The sequence below is a fragment of the Lagopus muta genome, chromosome 17, assembly GCF_023343835.1.
Source record: "Lagopus muta isolate bLagMut1 chromosome 17, bLagMut1 primary, whole genome shotgun sequence".
Taxonomy (NCBI): Eukaryota; Metazoa; Chordata; class Aves; order Galliformes; family Phasianidae; genus Lagopus; species Lagopus muta.
This window is the reverse complement of record NC_064449.1, coordinates 11,387,711-11,414,815: the sequence shown is the minus strand read 5'-3', so window position 1 is coordinate 11,414,815 and position 27,105 is coordinate 11,387,711. Positions and strand designations below refer to the sequence as shown.

Below are 27,105 nucleotides of genomic sequence, written 5' to 3'. Positions count from 1 at the left end.
TCAGAAATCAGCCGCTGGAGTTCATGTGAAATGACAAGAATACTCAATTGGGTGTTGGGTTTTTCGTCTGTAGGTTTTTTCTTCTTCATTAGAAAAAACCCAGGTGGTATTTGCTGTAAGGACTATGTTGAGGCAGAGAAATGCCAAATATTTCCCAAGAACCAGTCAATTCTGTTCACAGTTCTCTTAAAACACAGTGATTCACATACACTGAGTCAAACTGCACTGATGTAAAGAGTATCCAGTGATTAATGACTAATACTAAAATGATGCAACTCATATACATGCATAAATCCTTTCCTATTTTGCTTTCAATAGAATTAAATATCTTGAAAGAATTCTTTCCCCATTAGAATCTGCCAACTCGCTGTGAACATTTTTCATCTATGCAGCTACTGGAGTCACCAAGTAATCAATCTCGAACTCTAAAAGAAGGAAGACTATTCTGGGGTTCTTTTTAAAACCATTATTTTCATTCTGGACTCCCCACACTGTGCACCTGTGATCTGTATCTGTACTGTAGGGTCCTCCTAATTAGACTTCAGTTCATCAAGTCAGAAAGCAAGTGACAGTCTAAGCCTGACAGCTCCTTGAAGGCTGTCCTAGTAGGTCGAATGATGTGTATGTAAAGGCTTTGAGATCTCTTCCACACAAGTAAGATAAAGCTGGTCAACATTTCAGATGCTTTCAGTAATGAAAAGCAAAGTAACAGGTATTGATTCCTTTTACAGCAATCACAAAATGGTAAACAATTACATTCTGTGTAGCAGTACACAGTGTAACCTACATGCAGATATCCTCAATAGATTTACAGACAGCATAAAGCTCTGATTCAAATCAAACACTGAAATTCTTGTTTTCTTAACTGAGCCATTATACTGACAGCAAACTTCTGAAATCTCTGCACCATACTGATAAATTTAACTAAAGTCCAAAATTCCTGGAAGATCAGCCTTTCCTACAGACTACAGCTCAAACTTCACCCTCTGAAACAATCACTCTGTTCTTCAAAATTCATCTCTGAAGATACCGAGATACAACTGTGGTTTCAGAAAACAAGAAGTATAAGAAATCTCTCCTTTGCACAACCAGCTGCTTTCCCATAGATTTCAGCAGGAAATAGTTGTGTTTGTTCTGCAATCCTCATTAGTCTTTCCCCTCCTTTGTGGTACCACGACAAACTACACTCTAAAGACTAAAAATCTTTTTCCCACAGGCCCGGCTTTCTGCATCACCAGTGGACCCACGCAGTACAACCACAGAGCACACAATCTCCAGCCTACAGCCTCCTTTTCCCAGCTGTTTTATTGCAGCAGACAGAACTGCATTTGGCACCTGTAAGCTCTTTCACTGCAGGGATCAGTAGCCAATTTGTTTAATAAAGTAAAACAGCACTTTCAAAGCACAGCAGTGGTTATTCATTATTCCACAGGTATTGAGCCTGTAGCTCAAAAGCCAGAAGCAATAAAAAGCCAATAAACAGTTTTATTTATGCATAAACTGCTTATTTTTTGTGGTTCTTTCAGTACAACTAATGCCCATCTCCTGATAGGGAAAACACCTTTTCACTGTCTCAGTTCCCAGGCTAGTATGCTAGCATCACCTAACACTCCGTGTCATCTCTTAGTTTGTAAACCATTCCCTTAGACAGATGGTCCTGAAATAGGTAGCGTTACTGAGGTCAGAAGTGTCACAATAGTGACAGGAGGAGCAGCATCCCTTAAGTTCAGTTCTTCCAAGTACCTGTTGGAATACTCCCTCTCTAAACTATTTTTTTTAATCTCCTGTGCTTGTTCCTTATACAAGTCCACTTATTTGATTAAAAATGAAACAATGCATTTAAGAGGCAAAGATTTCCTTTGGAAGACGCACATATTTTTGGAAATTTTTAAAGACTGTAGGCCTAGCTTGGATTTCTTCAGTAAAGGAAAAACATAGCAGTCATCTAACTGCCTAACAATGGGAGAACAGCATGTAAGAGAGGACACAATAATACTGGGATATAACAGGAACTACAGTCAGCAGGAGGAGGAAATAACATCAGTTTATATGGCATCAGAAGAACTACAGCTGGATTTTAATGCAGTACTCCCAAGATCTATATTGGTGATGGGCTGACTCGGCACATAAATGAATTCCTGGAGGTAAGGAAGTGGTGTTACCAAGCATTACATGTTTCATCACCTCAGGAGCAGCTCCTGATAGTCTCTGCCTTCACTGCACTGAAATCTTCAGAAATCAGGTACTTGAAAGTGAGGCAAAGAGGAGACTTTGGACCACTGTACAACATCCCTGTCTGAAGATAAGAGTTTGTATGCTATAGGGACAAAGCTTGCACAGAATGGACTAGATGACCTAACAGATCTTTACTGCGTCATTTAACTTCCTCTGACTTGTCTTCTGTCATTTCTGTTCCACGGTTTCTGTACTCTGAGCCCTGTCTCTACAAGACCCATTACAGCAAAAATTTCTGCATCTTCTTTTGACATCAGCAAATGATGTGATGACTTCAACTAAACATTAATCTCTATAGAATTAAACAACTTACTTCCAGATGAAAAACACAAACCAAAGTTCTTCGAGCTAAGGAGTTACAGATTCTATAGCTTTGGTTTTCATGAAAAGGAGATTTCTTTGCATGGTTCTCTGCCTCAGTTGTAGTCCTCATACATGTCAGAACATTTATCCTGTGAAACTTTCAAGTTCTTCCTACTCCTCCATAGCACAAATTGCTGGCTTTTACTTATCGTTACATTCAGCTAGGATGTGAAGCAAGCCTCTTGCTTAGGACATAGAAAGACTTCATCTAAAAGGAACGGAGAGAATACAAGGCCAAAAAAAAAAAAAAAAAAAAAAAAAAAAGGGAAAGTAAAACATACTACAAGACAGTGCTCCAATTGCTCACAGTTCAATGTTAAAGTTACCAACATCAGTACCCTCCTACAGAGAGGGAAATGAGAAGAATTTGCTAAATATAGACAGAGCTGTTTAGAAGGATGCCTATCCTTATTTGTGCATTCATCTGTTTAATTGTGGGCAATATAGTCCACTACAGCCTAAAGCAAGTATGGATGCTCAATATTCTCTGAATTATTGAATCTGGAGTAGAGACTGGGCTCCGTTATGCAATTTACAATAGTATAAGTTGAAGCTTTGTATTCTGAAACTGACATTTCAAGCACCTCTGAATTACTCTACTTAGGTTGGGAACATACTAAAAGCCTTCAAAACTGAGCGCAGTTTTAAACGTGCATGCTGGAAAAGGCCACAGAATTTTCATGTTCACCTTATGATCCAAGATCTTCCAAATCTTACAGATTTCAGGAGTTAATGAGATATCACAGAATTACACAAAGATATCTGGATACCAAAAATCCTCTATAACAGACAAAGTAAGACCATCACTAAAATGCCATAAGTGACAATAAAGAAAACCCAGAAGTTCACCAAGAATTAGAACTTCATCTAATAACCTGAATAACAGCAAACCTGCAGACATTTGTATTTCTTTAGACTACACTGAGATTACACCTGCTGACAAACTGTAGATATATTTGGACATAAAGATGGTAACAGCACCCAGAAATAGCAGGCTGTGTATCCAGGCAGCTAGCGCACAGCATTTGCACATTTCACTTTTGTCTGGCATTGAAATCCAGATCTGCAGTATACACCAATCTGCATAAGCAATTACACTGGAAGATTTATATAGGCTTCACATGCCAAGATTATTTGTGATGCATTGCTAAAGTTTTCATGTCATACTTAAAACCTAATAAAGTTTTTAAATCAACATACATACACAGTAATTTTCCACTGGACTCACAGCCAGTCACCTAATCAACATAATGACTAGAGATGCAGCAAATAAGAGATTCAGCAAGCATCTCCACAAAGCTAGGTATTACTTCTTAGGAATACTCTTATTACCAGTTCCCTGATAATAATCTGCACACACTCCTCAGTTTTTACCAACTTTAGGCTTAGAAAAATCAGAGGATAGAATCAATCTCTTAAAATACGTTCCTCAGTTAGTGAGAGACAGGAACACATATCAGTACTAAGACAAAATTAAATTGCAGTTTAAGAACTGCAGTAAGGATAACTGTTACTGATAAAGAACTTCTACCAAAGTTTCAAACTTAAGGATGACAATTCAGTAGAATTCCACTGTCAAATCACATTAAAAACATCTTACCTCCATGTCTAAACACTGCCTTGGGAGAAGGAAAATGGTTTTTCTCTTCCATTATCTTTCAGCCTGCAGTAAGGAAGTGCCTTGGTCCGGAATCAGAACCCACAGGAATTTAGCAAGTACTATTTCTGCTTATAGTAAAATCTTCAATATGTAATTTACATCTTGAATTCATCATGTCATCATTTCTTGGTATTTAACTTACTAACAGCTTTTCCAAAGTAGAGATTTTTATTACATAAATTATGGAAGGAGCAGGCTGGGGGTAGCGCAAACTGCATAAATTCCTGAATCAATACGAAATGTGTCCCTGGTAGTAGCTGTTATTCCATGTAGGAATGTTATTGATCACAGCCATAATGGTCTCACTTCAGCTGCTGTCAATAGCCCACTACTTGTATTGTCACACTGAATTAAAGAACCACCAGGCTGAAGGTACGTGCAGAAGTTATACCAGCATGGCATGGCCCAGCCTGTGGCACAGAGGAGCAGAACACTGCCAGTTTAGGTTAGGATTCATGTATGGTACTTCACTTGACATTACTTCGATAAAATAAAGCCAGATGGGATTTTTATTCAGGCAGAAGAAGTGATTGGCTTAAACATACTGGAAAATTCTTCAATTTAGAACCACTACTTATAGCAAACCTATGTTTTCCATACCTCAGGGCCATTACTGGGAACACTTGCTGACATCCGAAACCAAATAAAATGTTATGGGTAGTTGTCAGTTCACTGATCAACAGGTACAAAGCTTCCCTACAGACTGTTGTTTGTCCACATCTTCCCACTGCTTTTATTTGCACCTTAAAGTGACTGCCGTCTCTAACTCAAGTATCTCTTTGACACACCTGCAGTTACTGAAGCTATCTCAGCAGAAGTTGCACATCTCAGAGACAGCCCACATTTTATGAACCACATTTGAAGTCATCCTGCAATCCACTGCGCTCTGGGGAATCTGCATCCTCTGCTGCTCTGCATACTACCAAACGATTTCTACTTTTTAATTTAAAACATACAAAAGTAAGTTGACCCAACACCATTACATACATTCAGCTCTCTCAAAAGTCAGGTAGTTGATGCTCAGGCAGTTGATCAGCAGACACTGTGGATTGAGCACTGCAATACAGCCTCTCAGCTACGGGAGTAACCAGAGCGAATGCTTCCCTCGCTGTCCTGACAAGCAGTTACCTGGCACTTCATCACTATGGGAATTGAATGCAGCATGTTTACTATAATGGAGGAACCACACTTCAACACTTCGGACTCGGGGGCAGAAATTACAGCTCCAGAACAGATGAAATATAAACAATAAATTACTGGCTAGAATAACTCTAGTTTCATTAACTCTGCACTGCAACAAAGGTAGCTCAATTTAGACTTCATTACAGCAAACAATTACAATAACTTTCTTTGGTATTAAAAGAAAAGCAGTCATTGTTTTCATGGCAGCAGAAATAAGAAAAAACATTATATATAAGCTTAGAAAATAATGATACTAAGCTCAGATCCTGGTTTCTCTGGCCAGTACTTCAAATTAAACTACTGCTTTGCACTTCAAAGTCAGTAGCACCACACCTGTAAGAACCTTTACAGAGACACTGCATTCGGTGAGTCAAAAAACATCCAGCTGAGAAGTCTGGGTATCAGTCCCATGGGCAGTCCTGTGCAAAAGGAAGCACAGACGTCTAACTTCATACAGCCAAATTACTAAATCCTGCAAGAAATAAGGAAAAGGAATACTGTGAATCTACTATATTATGTCAGGTCTGGCCCCAAACCAATCTACTTTTTCTCTCTTACTTGCAATGTTTAATCTGTAACTCTTCAGTAATGTATTTCAGAAGACAGTAAATACTTCACAACTCTTAAACAAACTCCACATGGCTAAACAGTAATGTTCTAGAAGCAAAACACTCGACTTCAATCTTCCAGTGGCTCACAATAGTAATAAGATGACAAACAAATTAAATAATAAAAATGAAATGGCATAAGATACCTCAACAATGCCCTTTTAATCTTCAGCAAACTTGACATATAATGTAAGCACTGAAGCAGCAAGGAGATGATGCTGCTTAGAAAGCAAAATCTCAATTTCTCCCTGACCTACAAATCATAAGCCATCAGTAGTGCCACTACCATACATCCACACTGTAGCTCATGGAGATCCTGCTGCAGCTTCTGAAGTCTCAAGTCCGCAGAGATGTAAGAAAAGCACAACTATTAGTGAGTAAACCAGTATTTATCCACAGAAAGCAGAGCTGAACCCACCCACCTGGTGAAGGAGCTCCCAGTTACACAGTGCTCCTCCTCTGGAACCAACCCAAATCCAAGAGAGGCTCTTCCTGCTGGCCCTTGTAAGAAGTGTTTCCACCCCTTCTGCTCAGGTGGGGAGCACAGGAGCAGTCAATGTGCCTGAGCCACAGCCCTTCACCAGGTGCTCCATCAGCAGCTCAAGCCCTGACCTAACAGCTCCCTTACAGCAGCAATGGGTTTATTTCATGGTTCCATTTTTTCTAAGATATTATGGCACCCTCTAAATGCAGCGGTTTTAATCTGGAAATGAACCAGTGTCTTAAATAATGCTGGATTTTTAAGATGGGAGATTTCCTTTAATCACAACCACATGGAAAGAGGAACAAATAATCTTCATGTTTTCCAAATGTTTCTTGTATCTAAACTGGAGGAACCACTGCCTATGCTGGAAATCATTTCTTTCACATGTCAAGACAATTTTAGAGATCTCCAAGATTGAAATGATTGCGAGGACCTGCCTAGCAGCATCCAGACTACAAGAAACCTATCTTAACAGCCATCAAACAAGTGTGGGGTCAAAACCGCTTTATTGGGCAGGCTGGGATCTGTGACCTAACCACTACGACACTGGTCCTTTCTAAATACGCTCAACATTCAAAGTCACTTTTTTCATTGTAATTACTATCAGTTGATTGCAGAGGATTAAGACTTGCCAAATCAGACGAATAGATCCTTCAATGAGATATTCAGAGAGATGTAAAGCTGCACATGTTCTGGCTCACAGGTTCATTCCTCACTGTACTTTTTCCATTTTCTATCTTGTGTAAATCCTACACTTGTCAAAACATAGTCAGGTATCTACAGAAGCACCCACTGATTCTCCTAAGTTAACTTGTCAGAGGTTCTGAAAAATATAATTAAGCAGATTCCTTTACGTTCATTGTGGCCAACCTCCTAAAACCAACTTTAGATGGCTTTTATTTGCTGGGACATTTCCACTGATTTTACATAGACTGGATGACAAAAATACAACTCCATAGCAAAGAAATAATGGTAAAAGAACAGTATCAATTTTGGAAGAATTTGAATAATTAAATTAGTGAAAACAAATAAATCCAGTTGTTTCAGGGGTATTATGGTGCCTTGCTTAGTTAAGAGCCATAATTCTCACAAAGAGGCTGTTTGTTTCAATGGCCATATATCCCAGCCCTGGCAACTATTTTAGGATGCGTCCAGCCATGTTCTCTGAAGGAATGAGTAGCGACTTGGCACGAGACTCATTAACTAAATTGAAATCTTCCCTATAAGAGATTAATCTATTTTATAACACCAGCCATACTTATATTTCTAGTGGACCTCCTGTACATTTTCTATTCCCAAGTTACCGACGTTCTAGAGAAGCATGCAGGCATGTACTTTGATCGGTCAAAAAGTCAGTCAGAGCATTCCAAAACACCATGGCAATCAATGACTTTAATCACTACTTTCAAATGCCATTTTGTTTGATGTAGTGTGTACAAATTAATGATGAATAATAGATGCTGTCCACTTACTATTAAATGGTTCCATGTATACATGCCAAAAATGCTACTTCTTTAAAACACGGCTGCAGTAAGCCTGGCTTCCAGCATTTCAAAAGATTGGCTATTACTTAATTGAGTTGCCTATTCTTATGGCATTGAGGGGAAAAAAAAACCAAAATCAACCATAAAAAGAATTAGGCAACCTATTTGCCTTGCATGCTATTTCAAATGAATAAAATTTAAAAAGACTTAAGCTAATGCAGAAGATGTAGACTTTGGAACATCAGTGCAGAGAACCAACGGTGGCCTTCCAGAGAGTTCTGGATTGCAAGGAAAGTAGGAGAAATAGGCAGGAGCAGGACGCACTAACAGTGAGCAAAAATCTTTCACCACAGGATGGTGGCCTTGTTGGTTTGACACAAAGTGGCCAAGGGAAAACAAAAATATTTCATTAAGTAAACGTTCATCAAGTTGCATGTGTATCCTAAATGTTTTTATTATGGGGAGAACACCTTTTCCAAAAAAAAAAAAAAAAAAAAAAAAAAAAGTGGGGATTTTAATCCTTAAAAATAAAAAAAGTAAAAAGAAATCCCCCAGTTTCAGATGACTCATGTAATGTCCAACTAATCTTACTGAATCCTATAAATCCTTTTCCAATCCATATTGATTCAACTCTGGAAGTGGCTTTTTTCCTCTCTCTTTCATAGACTCCAGCAAGATAGTAAAAAAATTGATCTAACCTTTCACCTCTGATGATTACCCTGACGGCCATTAAGAAAAGAATCACCTTCAGGCTGGCCAAGATAGTGCCACACTTCGGTTCAAATGTAAAGACTAAAGCTAAAGGAAACTCACACTTGGCTGCCTCAGTGTTTGTTTACAGTGCTTGTGCCAATGCTTCATGCTCACATCATAAATTATAAACCTGGTACCACAGGAACTCTTAACAGGTTTCCCCCACAGTGCATCAATTCTGACAGTAACAAAAGCCCACCAAAAAGCTGCAGAAATCACGTGTTGCATCAAACCAAATACAGAAGCTTAGTTTTATATAACCAACATGCATGCAGATGGTCTTCATAAGACACCTACTCTAAACTGCAGTTTGTACACAGTATGTTTGTACCAAGTATATGGCAGGAATTCTGCCCTTGCTACACAACATCCTGACTGAACATAATGGGAATGTGCCCCCCTCTGCAATTGTTACCAGTTCCTCCCACATTAAAGAACTTCTGAGACTAAAATCCACTGCAGACATTTTAAATGAACAGATGAAAAATCAAGAAGGTAAAAAATTGGGGTCAATCCCAGCTAAATACCAGGTCAAATCCGAGAGCAGGTTACACTCATGGAATTTCAGTTACTCACATTGACAGCAACTACGGCAGACAAAATAAAATCAAAGCCAACTCTGTAAAGATCACACGTTAAATCAAATACATTCTAAGCACCTTTGGACAATACATGAGGATAAACTGCACAGTGAAAGTATGCACTGTGACAGCACTGTTCTTCTAAACCTTGCACTCCTAATACATTCCTTTAGCCAAGCAAAGGGAAGATAAACCCATTTGCCTAATGGAGCATGTAATTTAAATATTTTAGGCAAGCGTTTACAGAGAGGTTGCTTAAAATAAATTTAACAGCCATCCATCCGAGCAGCTTGATGAAAGGCACTGCATAGTTCACAACTTATTTTTTCAGAGCTATGCAGCCCCTTCAGTTACTCCAACCACGGGGTATGCTCTGTTTTACCGAATATAACTAAACACCTCTTCCCAAGCAGATTTAACGTGGAGCTGCAGTTTTCTCTATTGCAGTCACATTCCTAAAGCCACTACAATTTCAGCTCTTAGTGCTGCACCATGCAGTCTTCCACAATTCTGTAAACAAAATACGTTGAAAATTACAGATACTTATAGGAGTGATGTACTTAATGCAGGCTGCAGCACTTCATCATGGGAAGACACAGTAAGCAGTGCCAGTATTCCATCATGGAGAATCACCATTTTTGCTATAAAGATTCTCATTAATGCCAACAGTGCTGTTAGACACACAAACTTGTACCCGCTATTACTAGCATTGAAGCAGGTCCTCACTTGACTTAAATTTACCAGCCAAGGATTTTATTACATGCTAGGAATCACATGCTGTACTGTGACCTGCCTAAGGCACAGCAGTACCCTGTAAAATGCAAAGGGTTATAAGAATTACCCCTTCCACATGCACAAAGAAGTACGCCCATCTAAAAAATAAAAGGATAAAGACAGCCTTTAGTATAGGAACGCTTAAAGTGAGCATTTTAAAGAGTTGTGTTCAAGTTCTGCAAGCGTTAGATTTTAACCATGCACGACAGCGCTGCAGGAAAATGAAAGGAAGGGAAAAGGAGAAAGAAAAGAAGGAAACCACCTAACTTTGGCTCCTAAGTTCGTGACGGATTTCACGTTAGTGAAGGAATCGCTCCGTTCCGTTCGGTCGTTGCACAGAGCCATCTCGCCCGCAGCCAAAGCAGCCGGAGCGACGCCGCCCCTCCACGACACGAGCCGCCCGTCACAGCGCCGCCGTGCCGAGGGGCCGCAAGGGTGCGCGGCCGGCAGATGCGGCTTTGGCCATTCGTACGCATCAACTCCTCCCCGCGTACCTCGCAATCGAGCGAGGCACGCCGTTAAACCCGAAGCGCCGAGCTTCGGCGAACAAAGAAGGCCGCTCCGCAATCGCGACGCAAAATCGTCCCCAGACGCGCCGCACCCCGAGGACCCCCGGAGCCCAGCCGCCGCCCGGCCCGCCGATCCGCTCACCACCTCCTCACCGCCTCCACCTCCTCACCATCTCCTCCGCCTTCTCCCGCTTCTCTGCCCTCCGCTGATCTTCCTGGCTGCCGCCGACTTCGCGCTGCGGCCGGGAGCGGGGCGTACGAGGGAAGGAAAAACACAAACGGCGCTCTTCAGCGGAGCGCAGGGCAGCAGCCGGGCAGCGCGGCACCCCCGCACCGCCGGCCCCGCAGCGCAGCCCGCACCGCCCCGCGCATCCCCCGGGACCGCGGGCCTCGCCGCCTCCTCACCCGGCGCGGCGGCGCGGGGCCAGCCTCCCCCCCTCCTGCTCCTGTCTACAAAGGGCACCCGGGACCATCTCTACCCCCGGGGGAGGCGGGCAGGATCCTTAACCCTTTCCTCTCGTGTACCTCTGCCGGGAGTATTTTGGCTGACGTTTGCGGCGCGGGGCGTTTCTGCGGCTCGCCGCCGCCGGGGCCGCTCGGCGCACAGCTCCGAGGGCGGCGCCGACAGACGCGCACCTTCCGAAGCCGCATCGAAAATAAGCGACCGCCTGCGGAGCGCCTCCGGCCGCGGCTCCTCGCGCGGGCCCCGGGCCGCGCCGCTGCCGTCCCTCAACTCTTTATTCTTTTAATCGGGGCATTATCATTCCGCAGCGTTCACGCTGAAAGGGGGGAGAGAAGCAGCACCCCCGCCCGCCCCACACGCGGCGCGGCGACGTGCGCGGCTCTGAGGGGGCGGATCTGAGGGGGCGGCCCCGCGCTCGCGCTCCCGCCACCGGCTCAGCCTCGCGCTGCCCCTCCGCAGCCGCCGCGCGAACCGGCGCGCGCCGCCAGCTGCCGCGAATTTTCCTATTGGCCGCTTCCTCCGCGCTCTCGCTCAGCAACCAAAATCTCATTGGTTCTCTCCGTTCTCCGGCTGGCCGCCGCAAACCGCGTCGGCCGACGGGGCTGTCCGAACGGCCCGGCCCACCCCCTCGGCGGGCGGGCACGCGGTGCGGCTCGCGGCGGAAGGCGGGAGGGTCGGGGGCAGCCGCTGAGGCGCGGCCAGGGGCGCCGCTCACCCCCCCCGTGGCGTCATCCGAGCGGCGCGCGCGGAGGGCCGAGCGGCGGAGCTCCGTTGCGAGGGAGTCAGTCGAGCGCTCTTGCGCGGGTGCGGAGCGAGGAGCGCGGTGGGACGCGCAGGGAGCTGCCAAGCCGCGGGCTTGTCCAGTTTCATCGGGCTGGGATGATTTGATGCCGCGTCAGGTGGTTCCGTCGGTAAATCCATCGCGTGAGCTGCCCGTCCAGCCGCCGTCAAAGAAGATCTCGCATCGCCACCTATGGCCGCGCATAGCGGCCAGGAGCCGGGCCGGGGCCGCTGCCGCGGTCAGCGGATCTGACAGGACACTGAATGCGCGCTCGGCGCGTTCTGGCTATGAGATAGGACAAAGTTAGTAACAGCAGAGCCGGTTCCCTCTTAGTTTTTGTGAGGAACTCGGGACAATCTGCGAGCCGTTCGCCAGGCATGCGGTTGCTGCTCCCAGAGGGTGGCAGCTCTGGCCCGGGCTGCCCGCAGCGCCGCGGAGTCGCCGCCCGCCTGCGGACTTCGAGCGGCACCGACGGCGGGGCTGAGCGCGGAGCCCCCGGACGGCTCCAGAGCAGGACGTCGCCGCTGCGGGGCACGAAGGGGCGGTGAGTGTGACGGGTCCTCCCGGTCGACAGCAGATCTCCAGAATCCTTCGGCAGGTCAGCGCTGCCTTCCCGCTGCTGGCGGCGGGGGCCGTGGAGGTGACGTGCTTCATGCCACGGGACCGACGGCAGGGCTGACCGCCGACCCCGAGTTTTCTGCTTTCAAGATGAGAGGCTTTGCCTCAAAAGCCACGTTACGTACTCCTACATCCCTGGGAGGTCCTTTCATTAACGTTTATTCTCTTGTGCATACGAAGTTTATTACTCTTAGAACGGTCACGGGCTTTCTGCTCTTCCTTAGGAGGCGTTACCAATAAAGCGTCCTTAATTTACAAGTTCCACTGAAACGGCCCGTTGCCTCCTGTGAAGGAGTCAGAAATAGGGCGGAGGGAAAAGCGGGGGCACCTGCGCTCCAACGGCCCTGAGCGGCGCGGGAGCCAGCCAATGGCGGCTCGAGGAGGGGAGGCGGGGGATCCGTTCTCCAATAGCCCGCGGGGGGGCGGGGCTCCCGCAGCCAATCGGGGCGGGTGTCGCTTCAAACTCACCGTGCTCCCGGAAGCGGCTCTGCCGGGCTGTGCTGCTGTCCTCGGCGCGCTGGGTGAGTGCGGCGCTGCGCGGCCACGGAGGATGCCTTCCTGCGTCCCCCTGCGTCCTACCGCAGGAGCTCGTCGACTGCGGGTGTCCCTGTAGGGCCCGGGGCTGTTGGGTGCTACCTGCATACGGCCGTACCTCGAGGCTCGGCTTGGCTGTAGTTGTACGCGTTCCGGTGTTCCAGTTGTGGCTGTAGTGAGTGTGCTGTTTTCCTTATCAGTGCTTGTTAATAGAAGCCAAGTGGCTAAAAAGTTAGCTAGTTTGTTTCTCTCCTTGTAAACTGTGTGCGCACTGAAATAGAAAGGCCAGGAGCAGGCGGGTATGGTGGGCTCTGCAAAGCGTTTCCACTGACTGCTCCCTTGTGTTTCCCAAGAATAAGGAATGGTAAGCAATTTTTTGTCACATTCCTCCCTAGGAAATGAGGAAGCTAAAGCTAACTGTGTTTGCATAACAGGAGGAAGAAATCCAGAATGGGCCCTGGGCCTGCAGGGGAAGAAAATAGGGACACAAAAACAAAGATTAGGTTATAAGTCTGAGGTTGTCAGAGTTGTCAGCATCTTCTTCCTTACACGTGATGTTCTTTAATCTCATTCTGGTTTGCACTGCTGCCTCCTGCAGTGAAGATGGTCCCTTCGCCCCGGTAAGGTTACCAGCCCTTCATCCTTCAGGAATAGTCTTTGTACAGAGCAGCCTGAGAGCTGACACGACAGCATCCACCTCTTCCTTCCCATCTGTATCTCACTTTCAGCCCTCCTACCCTTGCTGTGATTTTTTTCCAATTGCTCCTGGTTGCAACTGGGTAAAAAAAAAAAATCATTCTTTTCAATGTCTTGTAGTTCAGTATGGAAAATTCATTGTAATACTGAAAGAATATCCATCCAGTTTTCTTCTTTCATGAGCTTTTGAGGAATATAGCGCTCAGTTTCCTGTAAACAAATTGAAGCAGTAAACCAGTTGTAGACTCTGGCTGTGAGTTACTGCTGTGCCACATAACCTGTCAGAATTAAGTGACTAATGATCCTCAGGCTATTTTTCAGACTTTCCTGAAGAACAGTTGTGGATCAGCTGAGAGGTGTTTGAGATTGCTGTGGTAACTGACATGTTATTTATGGCACTTCATTTGGGAGAACAAAATACATAACAAATGACTTCATTTTTCAAAGGCTGCTATTGGGAGATCTTATGAGTGAAGTGGTTTTATGCCAAATTGTGAATTGATTGCTTCTAATCAACCAGATGACGGTACAAACCTAGGAAAAGAACATCCACAATCTATCACAATTTGGTCTCCTGTTACCTCCTGTAACCGCTGCTTTCTCCTGGCGGTGTACATTCAGGTTTTTAACAGAACATTAGAGCTGATAAAACAGCACGCTGTGCTGAGGATGGCAGCACAGAATGAGAATGCTTATTTCAATGTCATTTCCAAGCCACCAGCACCATTTGGAGCAGAATGCCTAATCTCAGTGTGTTTGTTGACTTTTGTCAGGCTGGTTTGTGTGTGTTAGGTGTAAGTTGGATGGCAGACTAGAAACAAAGAAATAGAGATTGTTGCCATCATTTCGTGCATGAGAATTGTTGGGCCATGGGCAAGGAATAATAAAACTGGATGTTACGAAAGCCTGTTGTTTGGAGAGCAGTAAGTTTTTGCAGGGATTGCAACACCTTCTTTTGTGTGAGTATAGCCTTGAAAGAATGACAGTTGTATGAAGGTATTCAATTAAATATCTCTGTAATCATCATATCTTACTGCTTTGTCTGCTGCAACTAACAGTAGCAGTAATTTCTTATCTAAGCTTCATATAGGGTAAAACAGCGATAGGTAATTGGAATGATGTAAGAAAAGAGAATCAAGGTTAAGTAACTAGTCACTGAAATCTTCTATGCTAAGACAAGTTTTAGAACACTGCTTCTCTTGAATGAGAATTGACTTCAGAGACACATTTTTAACAGTGCAGAACAATGAAAAGTAACCAGAAGGAACTTAGAACAATCTCCCTGGTCCATGAGGCTTATGGTTTTCTGAAGAAATAACAACTCTACCACAACATCCCATATCACAGCTTGGATCATGAGACTACGGTCTGTTGATTACTGTTATGTCTTTATTGGAATAATGATTCTATAGAAAGCTTTCGTTTGGAGTATGTTTATAAAACATTAAAGGATTTTAAAAGTAACACAACCCAAAGCCAATGTAGTTCATAAAAGTCCAAGAATGGCTCTTCAGCTTCCGTATTATATTTGCTTTGCTATTTGTTTTTTCATATGTTGCTGACCAAAATATATTTAAACCAGCTTTTCAGTAAGCAAGAGTATGAGCACTGCAATCTGTAAGCTTCACCCCAGAGGCAAGGTTATCCTCTATGTGATTTGTGGCATAATAGATGATCTGCATTTTCTTTGCAGGCTGTTACAGAATGACCTTGCGCTGAGCTTTTGTGGAAAAAACAAGACTTAATCATTCTTCAATGTGCATCATTCTATTCAAATTCGATCCTCGGCCCGTTTCAAAAAATGCCTACAGGTAAGGATGGCTGAAACAGAGCTGTTTCTGCAATTTTTTGTGCAGTTTCTTGTGGCCTATGTTTGAATTACAAACTCAGGAGTTATTACTTGGCATTCAGTTATGCTCATGTAATGTCTAACTTAGATTTTCTCTGTGGGAGTACTTGAAGGCTTCTCACAGGGTCACTTTCATGTGTTGTTTCGCACCCTGGTCAGAGGCTCAGTCTCTAGTTATGGGCCTCTTGATGGTGATCTGTCATGTGGTGCAGGATGCGTCCTTCATAAATTCTAATCAGAGTTCCAAGTTCCTGCCTTCTCTTGTATCCTAAGAGCTAAGGGGAATCATGTTTGATGGACCATCAGTTGCTTAATTGATCTCAATTTTCTCATTACTTTTTGTTAAGCAGAGCCTTGCTCTTTACCTCTGTAATAAATGATTCTGACCAGCCTTGCATGTCAGCAGTAAGTTCTGTGCCATGTTGTTCTTGGTGGCTGATCTTAATTTTATTGCTTCAATCAAACGCATAACTTCAGTCCCTTTTCTCCTTCCTTAACACACCATGGCTAAACTTTTTTTTTTTTTTTTTTTTTAAGGAAAGTTGAGGTGCCTGGTTGTTGTGTTGTTAGTTTTTACTCTAGTTTCTTCACCTTCATCTCAGCTTTCTGGTGAACATAAATATCAGCTGGAGATGTTGCCCAGTTCTCTGCGAACTGGGAGCTCTCATTTCTCTATGAGACCTCTCTGCACTGGCCTGCTGCTAACTGTACTTTCCCGGAGGGCTCCTGTGTGTAACATTGTGCTTGAGCTCTGTTTGCTTTGCACTGAGCTCATGGAACGCTTCTCCCAACCCAGAGGGGGATCTCTGACTGCAGGCCTGCTGCTGTGTTTGTCCACCTCAAAAAAGACATCTACAATTAGCTCTTATTATCCATTACTTTGTTTCTCTTGGTGTCTAACCATTAAAAGTTGGAAAGACAAACTGGGTTTCTTTGGCCGAGCTAAACAATGTTCTCCATAATGCTTGGGAGGGTTTCCCATCCTAGAGAACTTGATTTCCACAGCAGTACATTTGGCCACTTTTTGTGGGTGCCTGATTTAGCACAAAGCTTTGCAGATGATCTGAGTGCGTGAACGAATTCCTGTCCTCCTGTATGTTTGCAGCTGACTGTTCTGCCCTTGGTGTTCTCTCTGGGGACCTACGAGAAGTAAAGCTCAGGGCAGTGTAACAAATGCTTTACTGTAGTCATTATCATTGTCAAAGTTACTGCACTGCCATTATGCTATTCCCAACTATACTGCGTGCATCTTAAGAACAAATGTGTTTTAAACTTCAAAGCTGTAATTGGAGACTTTTTATGGAACTGAATTTCATTGTATGGAATTGCTTTAATGGAACGATTTCTCATGTTTTTCTGTCTCAATGTTTAAATAAATCCTAATTAGTAAGTCCTAATACAGTTAATTTCAGCTGTAAAATAGCTGAACAGGCCTTTTGCAATTTATTAGATGCCAAGGGTCACTTCAACAGTGATGCTTTTCACTGTGATTATGTTCCACAAATGACTAAATGAAGATGCTTTCAATGTACCAATCCTGTCTACTAGCCTTGTGCTAAATGCCAAAATTTATATATAAACTGAAAGATGGGGAATATTCTACCACACTGGAAAAAATCCACTTAATACTATTTAGGTTCCATAAACAAGTAGTGTTCGCTTCACTAGGAAGAGCTGCTCTTTTTCCCCGTGCATCCTGTATAGGAATCGCTTCCCAAAGACCGTGCTGAGCTACGTCTCCCACACTGGCAGATGCCTCTAGGATCCTCTTTCCAAATAGGGAGCAGAGGAAGCCAGACACAGCGGTGACAGAGAACACTCTGAGAGTTATTTCCTGCTTGTGTTGTTTAAGAACTATCTGCTGTAGCTGGATATCCAAAGAGTGGCAGAACACTTTGAGTACAGGATGGCTGTGGAGTAAAACGTGCTTATTAAGAAATATGTGTTTCACCCAGCAGCAGTTTTCAGTTGCGTATTTCTTATAACATCTGCCTGCCTTCTGACTGAGCAGCCTCCAGGGCTTCCTACAGCTTGTCTGCTGTGAGGACTCTCATTAGATATTCACATCTTGTTTCCTGCTGTTCTCAGATTATGCAGCAACCATACTTGCAGAAAGGTAAAAAGAAAAAAAAAAGGGGGGGAAAACAAAAAAAACAAACAAGAAAGGGGAGCACTCTCCATCCCCATATACTTCTTGACTGTTGCAGAAAAGCATTATTTTCCCTTTGCATCTCTGCGTTGTTGAGTGTGCTGTCTTCTCTTATTAATTGAATGAATTTCAGTCAGGATGGGCCTTGGAGGCTATCAGGTTTGTCTCTGTCCTGGATACTTTCAGACAAAAGTATTGTATCTTTCTACTGCATAAATAGTGCTTTAATTGTTGAAGTTAAATTAAAAAATACTGTGGTTGTGTGGCCCTAAATAAAGATAAAAAACATGTTCTTGTACTTCAGATAAGCTTCCTATAACCTGCAAGTTCCCTTTAGAGTTCCTTGGGTTGGTTTTTTTTGTTGTTGGTTTGTTTGTTTTTTTTTTTTAAGCTGTAACTTCACGTGCTGAAGAGTTATAAGATTGCTTTTCAGTCTGAACTCAATCTCTTGCTTTGCAAGCATTTTTCTGTTGTTGGATATGAGCCTCATTCGTGCAGTAAGATGAATTTGTTCAGTGTCTCAGGACAGTGTGAGAGAAGACTGTGGTTAGCTGATGTTCAGCTTCTATGCTGATAGAAGTGAGATGCTAAGGTAAAGGGTGGTTTAATGCTTACAGTGAACTGTTGCTGTGGCAAAAAATGTTCTGTTATTCTCTGTGTTGTAGAATCCCTATTTCCAGGTACATACCTTGCTACTCTTGTGTTCTACAGACTTATTCTAGCTGCTAATAGAGATGAATTTTACAGCAGACCATCCAAATCAGCAGATTTTTGGGACAGCAGCAATGAAATCCTGAGTGGTACGTAATGTTCTTGTATTTCTCGTTGTCCTGTGTAGAGAGTGCTATGGGCTGTTATTGTCTTATTTGTGTTTTAGAATCATGTAGTGGTTTTCCTCCCAGTTTTCTTTTTACTGACTTTAGGCCAAGCAGTGTAATGGAAATATAGTAATATGTTTGTCCATCACAAACAATTGCTTGAGCTTTGGCAGATATGCTGAAATGCTTTCTTAAATAGGTGGAATTAGTTACTCTGCAGGCTCATTGTCTGTACTAGTGACTGGAAATCATTAAAACAAGCCTCAAGGAAATTCTTCTAGTTTCTTATCAGTAATTTATAGGCTACATAGTGGTTTTAGTTATTGATCCATTAGTTTATTAGATTTGATCTACAATCAGTTCAGTAAAATGTAGTTATTCAATTGTCTACTTTTCCTTTGTAGGGAATCTATCTGCAGCCTTGGGTAGACAAAGCAATGCTTAGATCCAAGGCAGCAAACAGTATTTGCAAAGTCACGGGTGTTATTGTCACACATTGTGTGTTATTGTCATTGGCAGGGAGAGCTGTGAGGATAAATGACTCCCACTGCACTGCAGCTCCTTTGCTTCTCAAGCTCTGCCTGACATTCCGCTTCTGTGCCAGACATTCTGGATGCTGCTTCCCTTGTGTCACAGGAATTTAAAAACAAAGAACTACCCCGAAAACTGAAGAGACCTGAACTTGCTCTTACACCTTTGTCATCTCTGCCTGCATTTGGCATGAGAACACACGTTCTCCATTCAGTGGGTCTGTCTGTGGAGAGTCCATTAATATTCTTCCATTGAGTTAAAATTGTTGAATCAAAGCAGCAGTTCAGAGAACAAAAACATTAAATTCTTCCATTGTATGAATCTATGAACATTTTTGGACCTGATATAAAACCAGGAATTGCATATGTTTACATATCAGTGTAGCTGTATGTTTTATTTTTGTGTACCTTTTAGTTAAGGTGAAGATATTGATGAAGTGTTGTGTGAGGATGTGACAAAGCTAAACTTGACACTGAAATTCTGGAGACTGAAGGAAGGAAAGAGTTTCTGAAATAGCATCCAAGACTTGGTTTTCTTCTCTAATGATCTCTTATGAGATCTGAGCTGAAATTTTTCCAACAATATGCATGTTAGATTGCATAGAAGAGTCTTGGTTGTGGCTTCCTTCTTGTAGCTGCTGACAATTAGCACACCCCACCTCCTAGGCAAGTTACTGTTACCACAGTATAATATTCTGCAATTACCTAAATTACTCTAAATTGTTCTGGTTACTTCTAAAGTCAAACTTGCCAATAATGTTAGTCTTCTGAGACTTTGCTTTTGAATGAACAAGCATTATGAGCCTACTTAGTTTTCTGTGTATTTTGGCTTACAGACGTAGCTTATAATTTCACTTTTACACCTAATACACCTTTTACATCATTCTTCATCATCTATTATTTCAGTAACTTGCTCGTTCAGAATCGTGGATGGGTAATAGAAGTGCTCTTACCCTCATGCGTACTTATCCAAAAAGATTGTACTGACTATTTTATTCAGCCTCATCAAGACTCAGCGTCTGTATGAAGAAATTATTTAACCTTGAGATTTTTGAAGATGACTGTAATTGCCTAGTTCTTATTTTATTAGGTCTGGATATGGAGGAAGGAAAAGAAGGTGGGACGTGGCTGGGAATCAGTAAGAAAGGCAGGATGGCAGCCCTGACAAACTATATGCAGCCAACGACTGACAAAAATGCAAAAGGAAGAGGTATGAAGGGATATTATTTATATTTTTTATTAATCCTTTTATGAAGGAATGTGTTTTTGATTACTGTCACATTCTGTTGGTGGAAGATATCTTCTGTGGTGTTGTTTGTTTTACCAAGCCCTTCAGATTAGTGAGTTCACGTGGTCAAGTTGCTCTGTGTATTTCTTTCTTAGGTGCTCTTGTAACGAACTTCTTGACTTCAGACCTGGACTGTTACTCTTACTTGAAGAAAGTTTCAGTAGAAGGACATCTTTATAACGGATTTAATTTAATAGCAGCTGACTTGAAGTAAGTCTACGAACTTCAGTGTCACAGCAGAAAGATAGCAGTAGTGAAGTACATGTATTTGTTAGCACATGAGTGTAATAATAAGAAGCCTGTCACCAGACAAGCTCTCACTTCACTTTCTTTTGCCAGTTGGCAGGTAAGAGCCCAGTGTCAGCCTGGTTGTAATTCCCTTTATTTTTTCATCTTTCAAATGCTCAGTGGCTGCCTTGTATTCTAACTGATTCTTAGGAGCTCTTTTCTGTACATTAATTTTTATCGTGGTCTGAGGCCTTGATTTCTTGTACTCTGCCACACACTGCTGCCTGGCTGCCTTTCACAGGTTGGAAGGCTATCTGGAATTTCAAAGGTAATGGAAGAATTAGTCTTACTATGTTTTTAAGAAAACACAATACTCAACATGTTTGATGTAAAGTAAGTAAGCGGTAAATAGTTTTGACTTTCTTCATTTTAATTTAGGTGTGTTTAGTAGTTGTAAAGCCTGTTACTGTAATGATGTTAAAGTAGTTTTGATTGATGTTACTAAAATAATAATTCATGTGTTACTATTTAGTTCGCTTGATTTTTTTTTTATTTTTTTATTCTATGCTAAGGTAATAGGGAATTGTCTGCTCAGCTGAGTAGTCCTTCTGTGGTGATGCACGTCATGATTTCATGCTAGGTACCACTTTGAAGGCTGTATGTGTTAATTCTCCATTGTGACATCCTTAGCCTTGGATACTCTGCTGAAATGAAATTCTTGGCGAGTTAATGATGCAAAGCAATTTCTATAAAATATATAAACCATATATATAAAAATCTTAGGAAATTAGAAATAGTCCTGAGAGGTGTGGTGTACGAATGGAAGCTACTTTCCTATGTAAATAGAAAAACATTATGGTAGCTGATGTTATTTTGTTGAACCATGTTACTGTTCAAAGAAGAGATTGAAGCCTATTCTTAACATGTTCATCTCTTGTATAACAACAGTGACTGGCTTTGCTACAGTGGTGTGAAATGGAGAGGAAACTCCAATTGGAAGAGTAAATGAAGCAGTGTTGGGAAGGGGAATATCTGAGCATATGATACTGCTGTCTGTAGGTGGCATGCTTAAAGAGAGATTGACAATGTTTGAGTTCTCAGGTCCTTAAGAAAACAAGCTTACTTTCTCTCAGTATTACTATGATGACAGAACAGGTGCAGTGATAAGAGAGAGGGAGCTGGAAAGAAGCATAAGGGTTGTGAAATCTGGTCACTTATTTCCACAGCTTTGTATGACTTATTTTAAACAAGCATGTTCTTTGCTTCTAGTGCCATTCATTAACTGTGTTCTACACATTCTTATTTGCATCAAGGCTAAGACATGTCCTTCTAACTCATAGGAAAATAAGGAGCTGGAAATGGCATCTCTTCTTTATTTTGTTTTATGGTACTCAATCCAAATTCAATTTTAACTGCAAGTTCTGTGACGTTTTCTTTTAAATTCAAAGAATATTTCCTGTTTCAGGAGGTGGAGTTTGCTCATGTTTACAGTATACCTGCCTGCTTTCCATGCAGCAGTTTTGGGTTTTACTGAATTGCATTACCACTGTGTTTAAAAGTGATGATGGTAACATTTGACTGTGGTGTGATAGACTGTTTCAGAGGAGGAGAGTAATGAAATTCATCAGTTAATTTCTGGGCTGTGGTGTCAGAGCAGCAACAGTGCCAGCAACATCTTGCTGTGTTTGAAGGTTGTGTGGAATTAGCAAGTAATCAACTACAGAAGCTGGTGGTTTTTTCAAGGAGAAATTCTTGTTTGTATTTTTCAGTACCACCAAAGGAGATGTAATTTGCTACTATGGAAACAAAGGAGAACCGGAACCTGTGTTCTTAAATCCTGGTAGGTTCACATCTAAAAGCTTGGAATATTACTCTGTTACTTTAAAGGACTCAGAATATGGTCATGTTCTCCAGTATTTTGGCTGGTTAAGCATTGTCTTTGCTAACTTTCTTTGCATTCTTAAAAATAAATGCTTAAATTCATTTAAGTATTTGCTAATACATCTCAGTAGTGTCAATAGTTTATAACAGCTTCTATCCTTGTCAGTGTTCCAATCTGCACTGCAGTTACTGGAATGTTACTTAATTGTGATCAGGGGACAAAGGTCTGTCTTGAGAAATGGCATTTTCAAAGTCAGAGGTAACTTTTCTTACTTTGCAGAGTTAAGAAGGTAATTTGACTGTGTCCCCCTAGGGACAGAATTGGCTTTAAAAAATAATGAGCTTTTATCTTTAAATCAGGTAGACTGATTTAAAATATTTAAAATCTAGTCCTTTGCTAGCCAACTATATAGGAGACTTCAGTATTCATCACCAAAAACCCACAGAAATGGACTGAGACATGCAGAATGCTTTAGCTGGTTGATAGCAGTTGTGAAGGCTGTATTAATATACAAAGGTTTATTTTGCTTGCTCAAAACAGTCGAAGCGTTGCTGCCAATAGGCAAATAGTTACTGTACCAGTTATGGCATCAATTCTTGGAAACAGCTATTAGACTTTTGTACAACCAGAAGCACAAAACAGACTTTAACACAAACAAAAAGCTGGTCGCTCCTTTATTGTGTTGCCTCTGTACAATATGAAATTGAATTTCATTGATTTCATAATGTATGAAGCTTGGAGAATTGGAATTGCTTTACAGAAATAAAGCCAACAATGTAGTGATTAAGAGTTATTTTGTGTTTAGGCTGTGCAATGCCCTCATGTTTCTGTTAGTGTTGTGCTCTGGGCAGGGAATCTTTGGTATTTCACAAAAGTCTGGGAAAAGGTTAAGTTGTTTGAAGTGTTACACACTACATTTACATGGTATGGTTTTTTTTCTCCTTTGTGCATGCACATGTATAGGAATATATGGACTGAGTAATTGTTTGTTGGATACGCCATGGAAGAAACTCCAGTATGGGAAACAGCTTTTCACAGAAGTCATCAACAGAAGTCAAGACCTTGCCAAGGAGGACTTGGTGCAGGAGCTCCTTACAGTGATGAATAATCAAGAGCCGTAAGAAAACAATATAGAGAGGCCAACTTCACAGAAAACAGCTTAGTGCCAGAGATAGTATGATGGAGAATTAAAAATAATAACAATAATTTCTTCTACAACTTTTTCAGTCAATTACCTGACCCTGCAATTGAAGACCAAGGGAAGGAATACATACGTCCTATATTGAACAAGTATGCAGCTGTGTGTGTTCGTTGCCCAGGTTATGGAACAAGGTAATATTTCCTGTTGGACCAAAACATATCTCAATTCAAATGTATGCTGCCATAAATGTTAACTCTTTACTGAGCATTCTGTGTTTCTTCTGCCTCTATGCTGTTTCAGGGCAAACACGGTCCTTCTCATTGACGCAGAAGGGAACGTTACTTTCACAGAGCGCACCATGGTCAACGAGGATGTCAGCCAGTGGAAAACAAGCACCTATGAATTCAAACTGTACATGTAACAACTTTCCATTTGGATGCATTGTAATAAAAGCAATGAAAGCAAGCTGTTAAGCTCCAGGAAATGTTTTCTGCCAGCCTCTGGAAGCCAAAAATAGCAAGAGAAGCAAAAGTTGTTTTAAATAGATCTGTAAGCTATCAATCTCACAAATCCTTTGCATAAAACCAAGTTTCTGGCTGTTCTTATATTAAGTTACAACTTTAAAACAAATTTCTGGCCCCATGGCTTTATTTTATCATCTAAGCTTAAAAAATTGTAAAATCCAATGGAAAGTACCAACAGGATACTGTGACTTGCATATCACTTATTTATTTTTATTTCAACCCAAGCTGAGAATATATGCAGCTTCTTGGAGAATCAATCTTCAGCTAACTTTCAAATCTAAATTTTGTCTAAAAATTAGATTTTTATCATTTGCACTTGGAATTGAAAGGAAATCAGCTGCAGTTCCATTTCTCACAGGTTCCTCTAATTTCTTTTCGCTCAGATACAAACACACTGCATGATGCCTGAAACCAATGTCTAGCAGCCACAGAACAAAAGATCAGAGGCATCGTGAGGCCACCTGGTCTAACACCTGTTTCCAGGGCAAGGCTGTCTTTGCCCAACATGCAGGTTGTTCTTTGTTTTTTTAAAGTGTGTTTTAAAGAGCTGCTAACCTTGCATTCAGTTCAGAGGAGGAGAAACACTTGCTGCCTTTGTTTTTCACAAAACTCCTCTCCTTTCAATATATAATTTTAAGATTGTAAGCTGATGCCAATGTGCATTGAACGAATGTATGTTTTCTTTGTAGCATTCAGTGCTTTAGTAATATTTAAACTTGTCACCGTGCCACGGTGCATTGTTCTGGAGAGGGTGGGGAGGGAAGAATTCTTTGTTTTGTTTACCTGTAAATAGTACAGCAATAGATCTTAAGTACTCTCAAAGCTAGTTTTAGAACTAAGAAATTAAGTTGTCACTGCTCAGTTTTATTCAGTAAGGTTTAGAGTTGTTTATCTTTGAAAATAATAAAATTGTGCACTGTGACATCTTCTTTGCTGATAATCTCATTAGCAATATTAGGTTTTTTTCCTTCCCAACCAGAGGGATAAGGAATAATTATGCTTGCAAATGGAAACTGAATATGAAGTGACACTAACTTGAGACAACCTTAGTGATCTGCATACCTGGATGTTGCAGAGGAGGTGAAATTTGTAATTATCTATCTATAATTACAAATAAATTGATGGAGAATTCAGAATCACCTTTAGAATGGAATATCTGTTGTAATGTGACTTGATTCAGCCATGCTGAAAAGATCACTCCAGAATTCTGTATCTAATATCTTGTGTAAGTGTGTATTTTTACGAGTGGTCATAGCATAAGGTATGGGAGGGGAGCAAACAGGCAAAAACCCCAGCAAATAGGGCTGGGAAGTTGAAGGATCCATGGTAGCATTTTCAATGGAAGCAGTAGGATTAACAGGCAAGTAAAAAAGAATAACCACCATTTCCTGAGCAGCTTTGGTAAAATTCCACTGTTCAACATACATTTTGTTTCCATCTCATTCTGTGATTGATATTCTTTGTCTTTACTAAATACCAGTATGAATTATCACAGTACTTACTAAAACTTTGCTTTATTTGCCTTATTAAATAAACAGGTCTCCCCAGAAAACCTTGATTTATATTCAGGCATTATAAAAGTCCATGTGAAGCTCTGATCTCTCTCCTGAAGAGTTTAAGCTAGAAGTGACATTCGGTGGTGATGTGTTTTGTGGTTTTTGCTTGTTTTTAAATCTAAAGAAAAGCCTTGGACATGGGTTTCAAATCTTCTAATGAGGATGTGATTATTAGATATGTATGCAACTTGAACTTTGTTACATTATTTTGGATAAATATACATGATTGGCTACTAAAAGTAATACAAAAGGTAATGATACTGTATGCTTGGTCTCTGCAGTTATGATTGTGTAACTGTGACTTAAAATACTTCAAGCAAATATATAAACTGGCCTTTAAGTAGGCTCTTAAGAGTGTTTTAGTCCTTATTTAATATAATCTAAGTTAATGGGACTTCAGCATACATTTGGTAATCAATATATTTTTAAATATTCTCAGTAAAACGTTCTGGATCTACTTCTATAAAACCTTGGTTTTGAGCTTGTTCTCTGTGCCCTCTGAGGAAAGCACTACATACTGATAGCAGTGAGGTACTTTACAAGCCTGTCCTCTAGTGACAGAGGAGGTGTATTCAATGGATCTCATCTGATATTTCAGCCCTGATGGGCACGCAGCGGTAGTCAATAACTTATCTGATGGTGTAAACATATTGATTGCTTCTGCTCTGTGAAGAAAACCGCATCACTTTTCAGGTGTTAATTAAGATAGATTAAATAATAAGCTGAGAATATGTGGAGCCAATAGTGTCATTTCTTGTAGTACAACATTATAACCAGTATTCAATAACTGGGGCTTTTGCCTCTCCTTATGAGAAAGTATTTTTCTTAGAGAAAAAGTGGGAAAGCAAGCTTTTCTCTTGGTATGCTGGCTCACTTGTGAATGGCTGTTGGAAGTCACCATAGAGCCAAGGTCTTAGCCACGTGCATTTATCTGTGCTCTGATTCTCCCATCTCAACTGAATGTATTCCATTTGCAAAGCAATTAGCTGTCCTTTCAGTTAGAGTGTACAAGTGTATGTATAGTAACTACATACTATATAATATTTAATATATTAATATTTAATTTAATACATAATACATAATAGTAAATCTTAAACAATTTTTGAGTTCGTGTACAAAAATAATTTCATGTGAAGTAATTATTTTGACATGTGGATTATATTTTTAATTGCACTATATTTAACTTTCTATGTTTGAGAGCTGTTGCAGGCTTCCAATTTATGTAGCTGCAGTTGGAGTGTTACCTGGATGTAGACAAGGCTCGGTTATTTGCACTCTGGTCCAATATGTCCAGGTGCCAGGAAAATGGTCTGCTTGGAAGCACCTCCATGCTGAAATTCAAAGGTTAATTTTTACAGAGCTGCAGGTAATCTTGGATCAATTTGCTTCCCCCTCAGTGTCCAATGTAGCTGAAA

The 27,105-nt window shown here is 41.5% G+C and overlaps 2 protein-coding genes across 8 annotated transcripts in view; one reads left to right on the top strand and one right to left on the bottom strand.

Annotated features, from left to right (window-relative positions):
• The window catches only part of ARVCF (ARVCF delta catenin family member), a 211,577-nt gene extending 200,303 nt beyond the window's left edge, over window positions 1-11,274 (bottom strand). The window contains exons 1-2 of one of the 4 annotated variants that reach the window (XM_048963944.1): window positions 11,159-11,274; window positions 10,804-10,869 (exon numbers count right to left, since the gene is read on the bottom strand). The gene's annotated coding sequence lies outside the window, so the exon portion shown is untranslated. Of the gene's footprint in view, window positions 1-10,391; window positions 10,520-10,803; window positions 10,870-11,158 lie in introns of those variants that run through there. The other 3 variants (XM_048963948.1, XM_048963947.1, XM_048963945.1) reach the window with 3 other exon arrangements.
• Window positions 11,275-11,869: 595 nt separating this feature from the next.
• Window positions 11,870-25,267, top strand: TANGO2 (transport and golgi organization 2 homolog). 4 transcript variants are annotated; one of them, XM_048963972.1, is made up of 9 exons: window positions 11,870-12,421; window positions 15,419-15,536; window positions 18,471-18,523; window positions 20,162-20,281; window positions 20,455-20,569; window positions 22,357-22,427; window positions 23,433-23,586; window positions 23,697-23,801; window positions 23,911-25,267. In XM_048963972.1, the coding sequence occupies exons 2-9, from the start codon at window positions 15,481-15,483 to the stop codon at window positions 24,029-24,031; spliced, it is 795 nt and encodes a 264-aa protein (XP_048819929.1). In that variant the 5' UTR covers window positions 11,870-12,421; window positions 15,419-15,480; the 3' UTR covers window positions 24,032-25,267. The 4 variants fall into 4 exon arrangements, with proteins under 4 accessions (XP_048819929.1, XP_048819926.1, XP_048819927.1 ...); XM_048963969.1 differs by having other exon boundaries at window positions 11,873-12,421; window positions 18,435-18,523; XM_048963970.1 differs by lacking the exon at window positions 11,870-12,421 and adding an exon at window positions 12,932-13,016 and having other exon boundaries at window positions 18,435-18,523.
• The last annotated feature ends 1,838 nt before the right edge of the window (window positions 25,268-27,105 follow it).

Coding starts and splice junctions, on each gene's coding strand:
- TANGO2 (XM_048963969.1), top strand. CDS start 15,481: ATGTGCATCATTCTATTCAAATTCGATCCTCGGCCCGTTTCAAAAAAT. Junction 18,524..20,161: donor CAGCAATGAAATCCTGAGTG/GTACGTAATGTT, acceptor TTATTTTATTAG/GTCTGGATATGGAGGAAGGA. Junction 22,428..23,432: donor ACCTGTGTTCTTAAATCCTG/GTAGGTTCACAT, acceptor GCACATGTATAG/GAATATATGGACTGAGTAAT.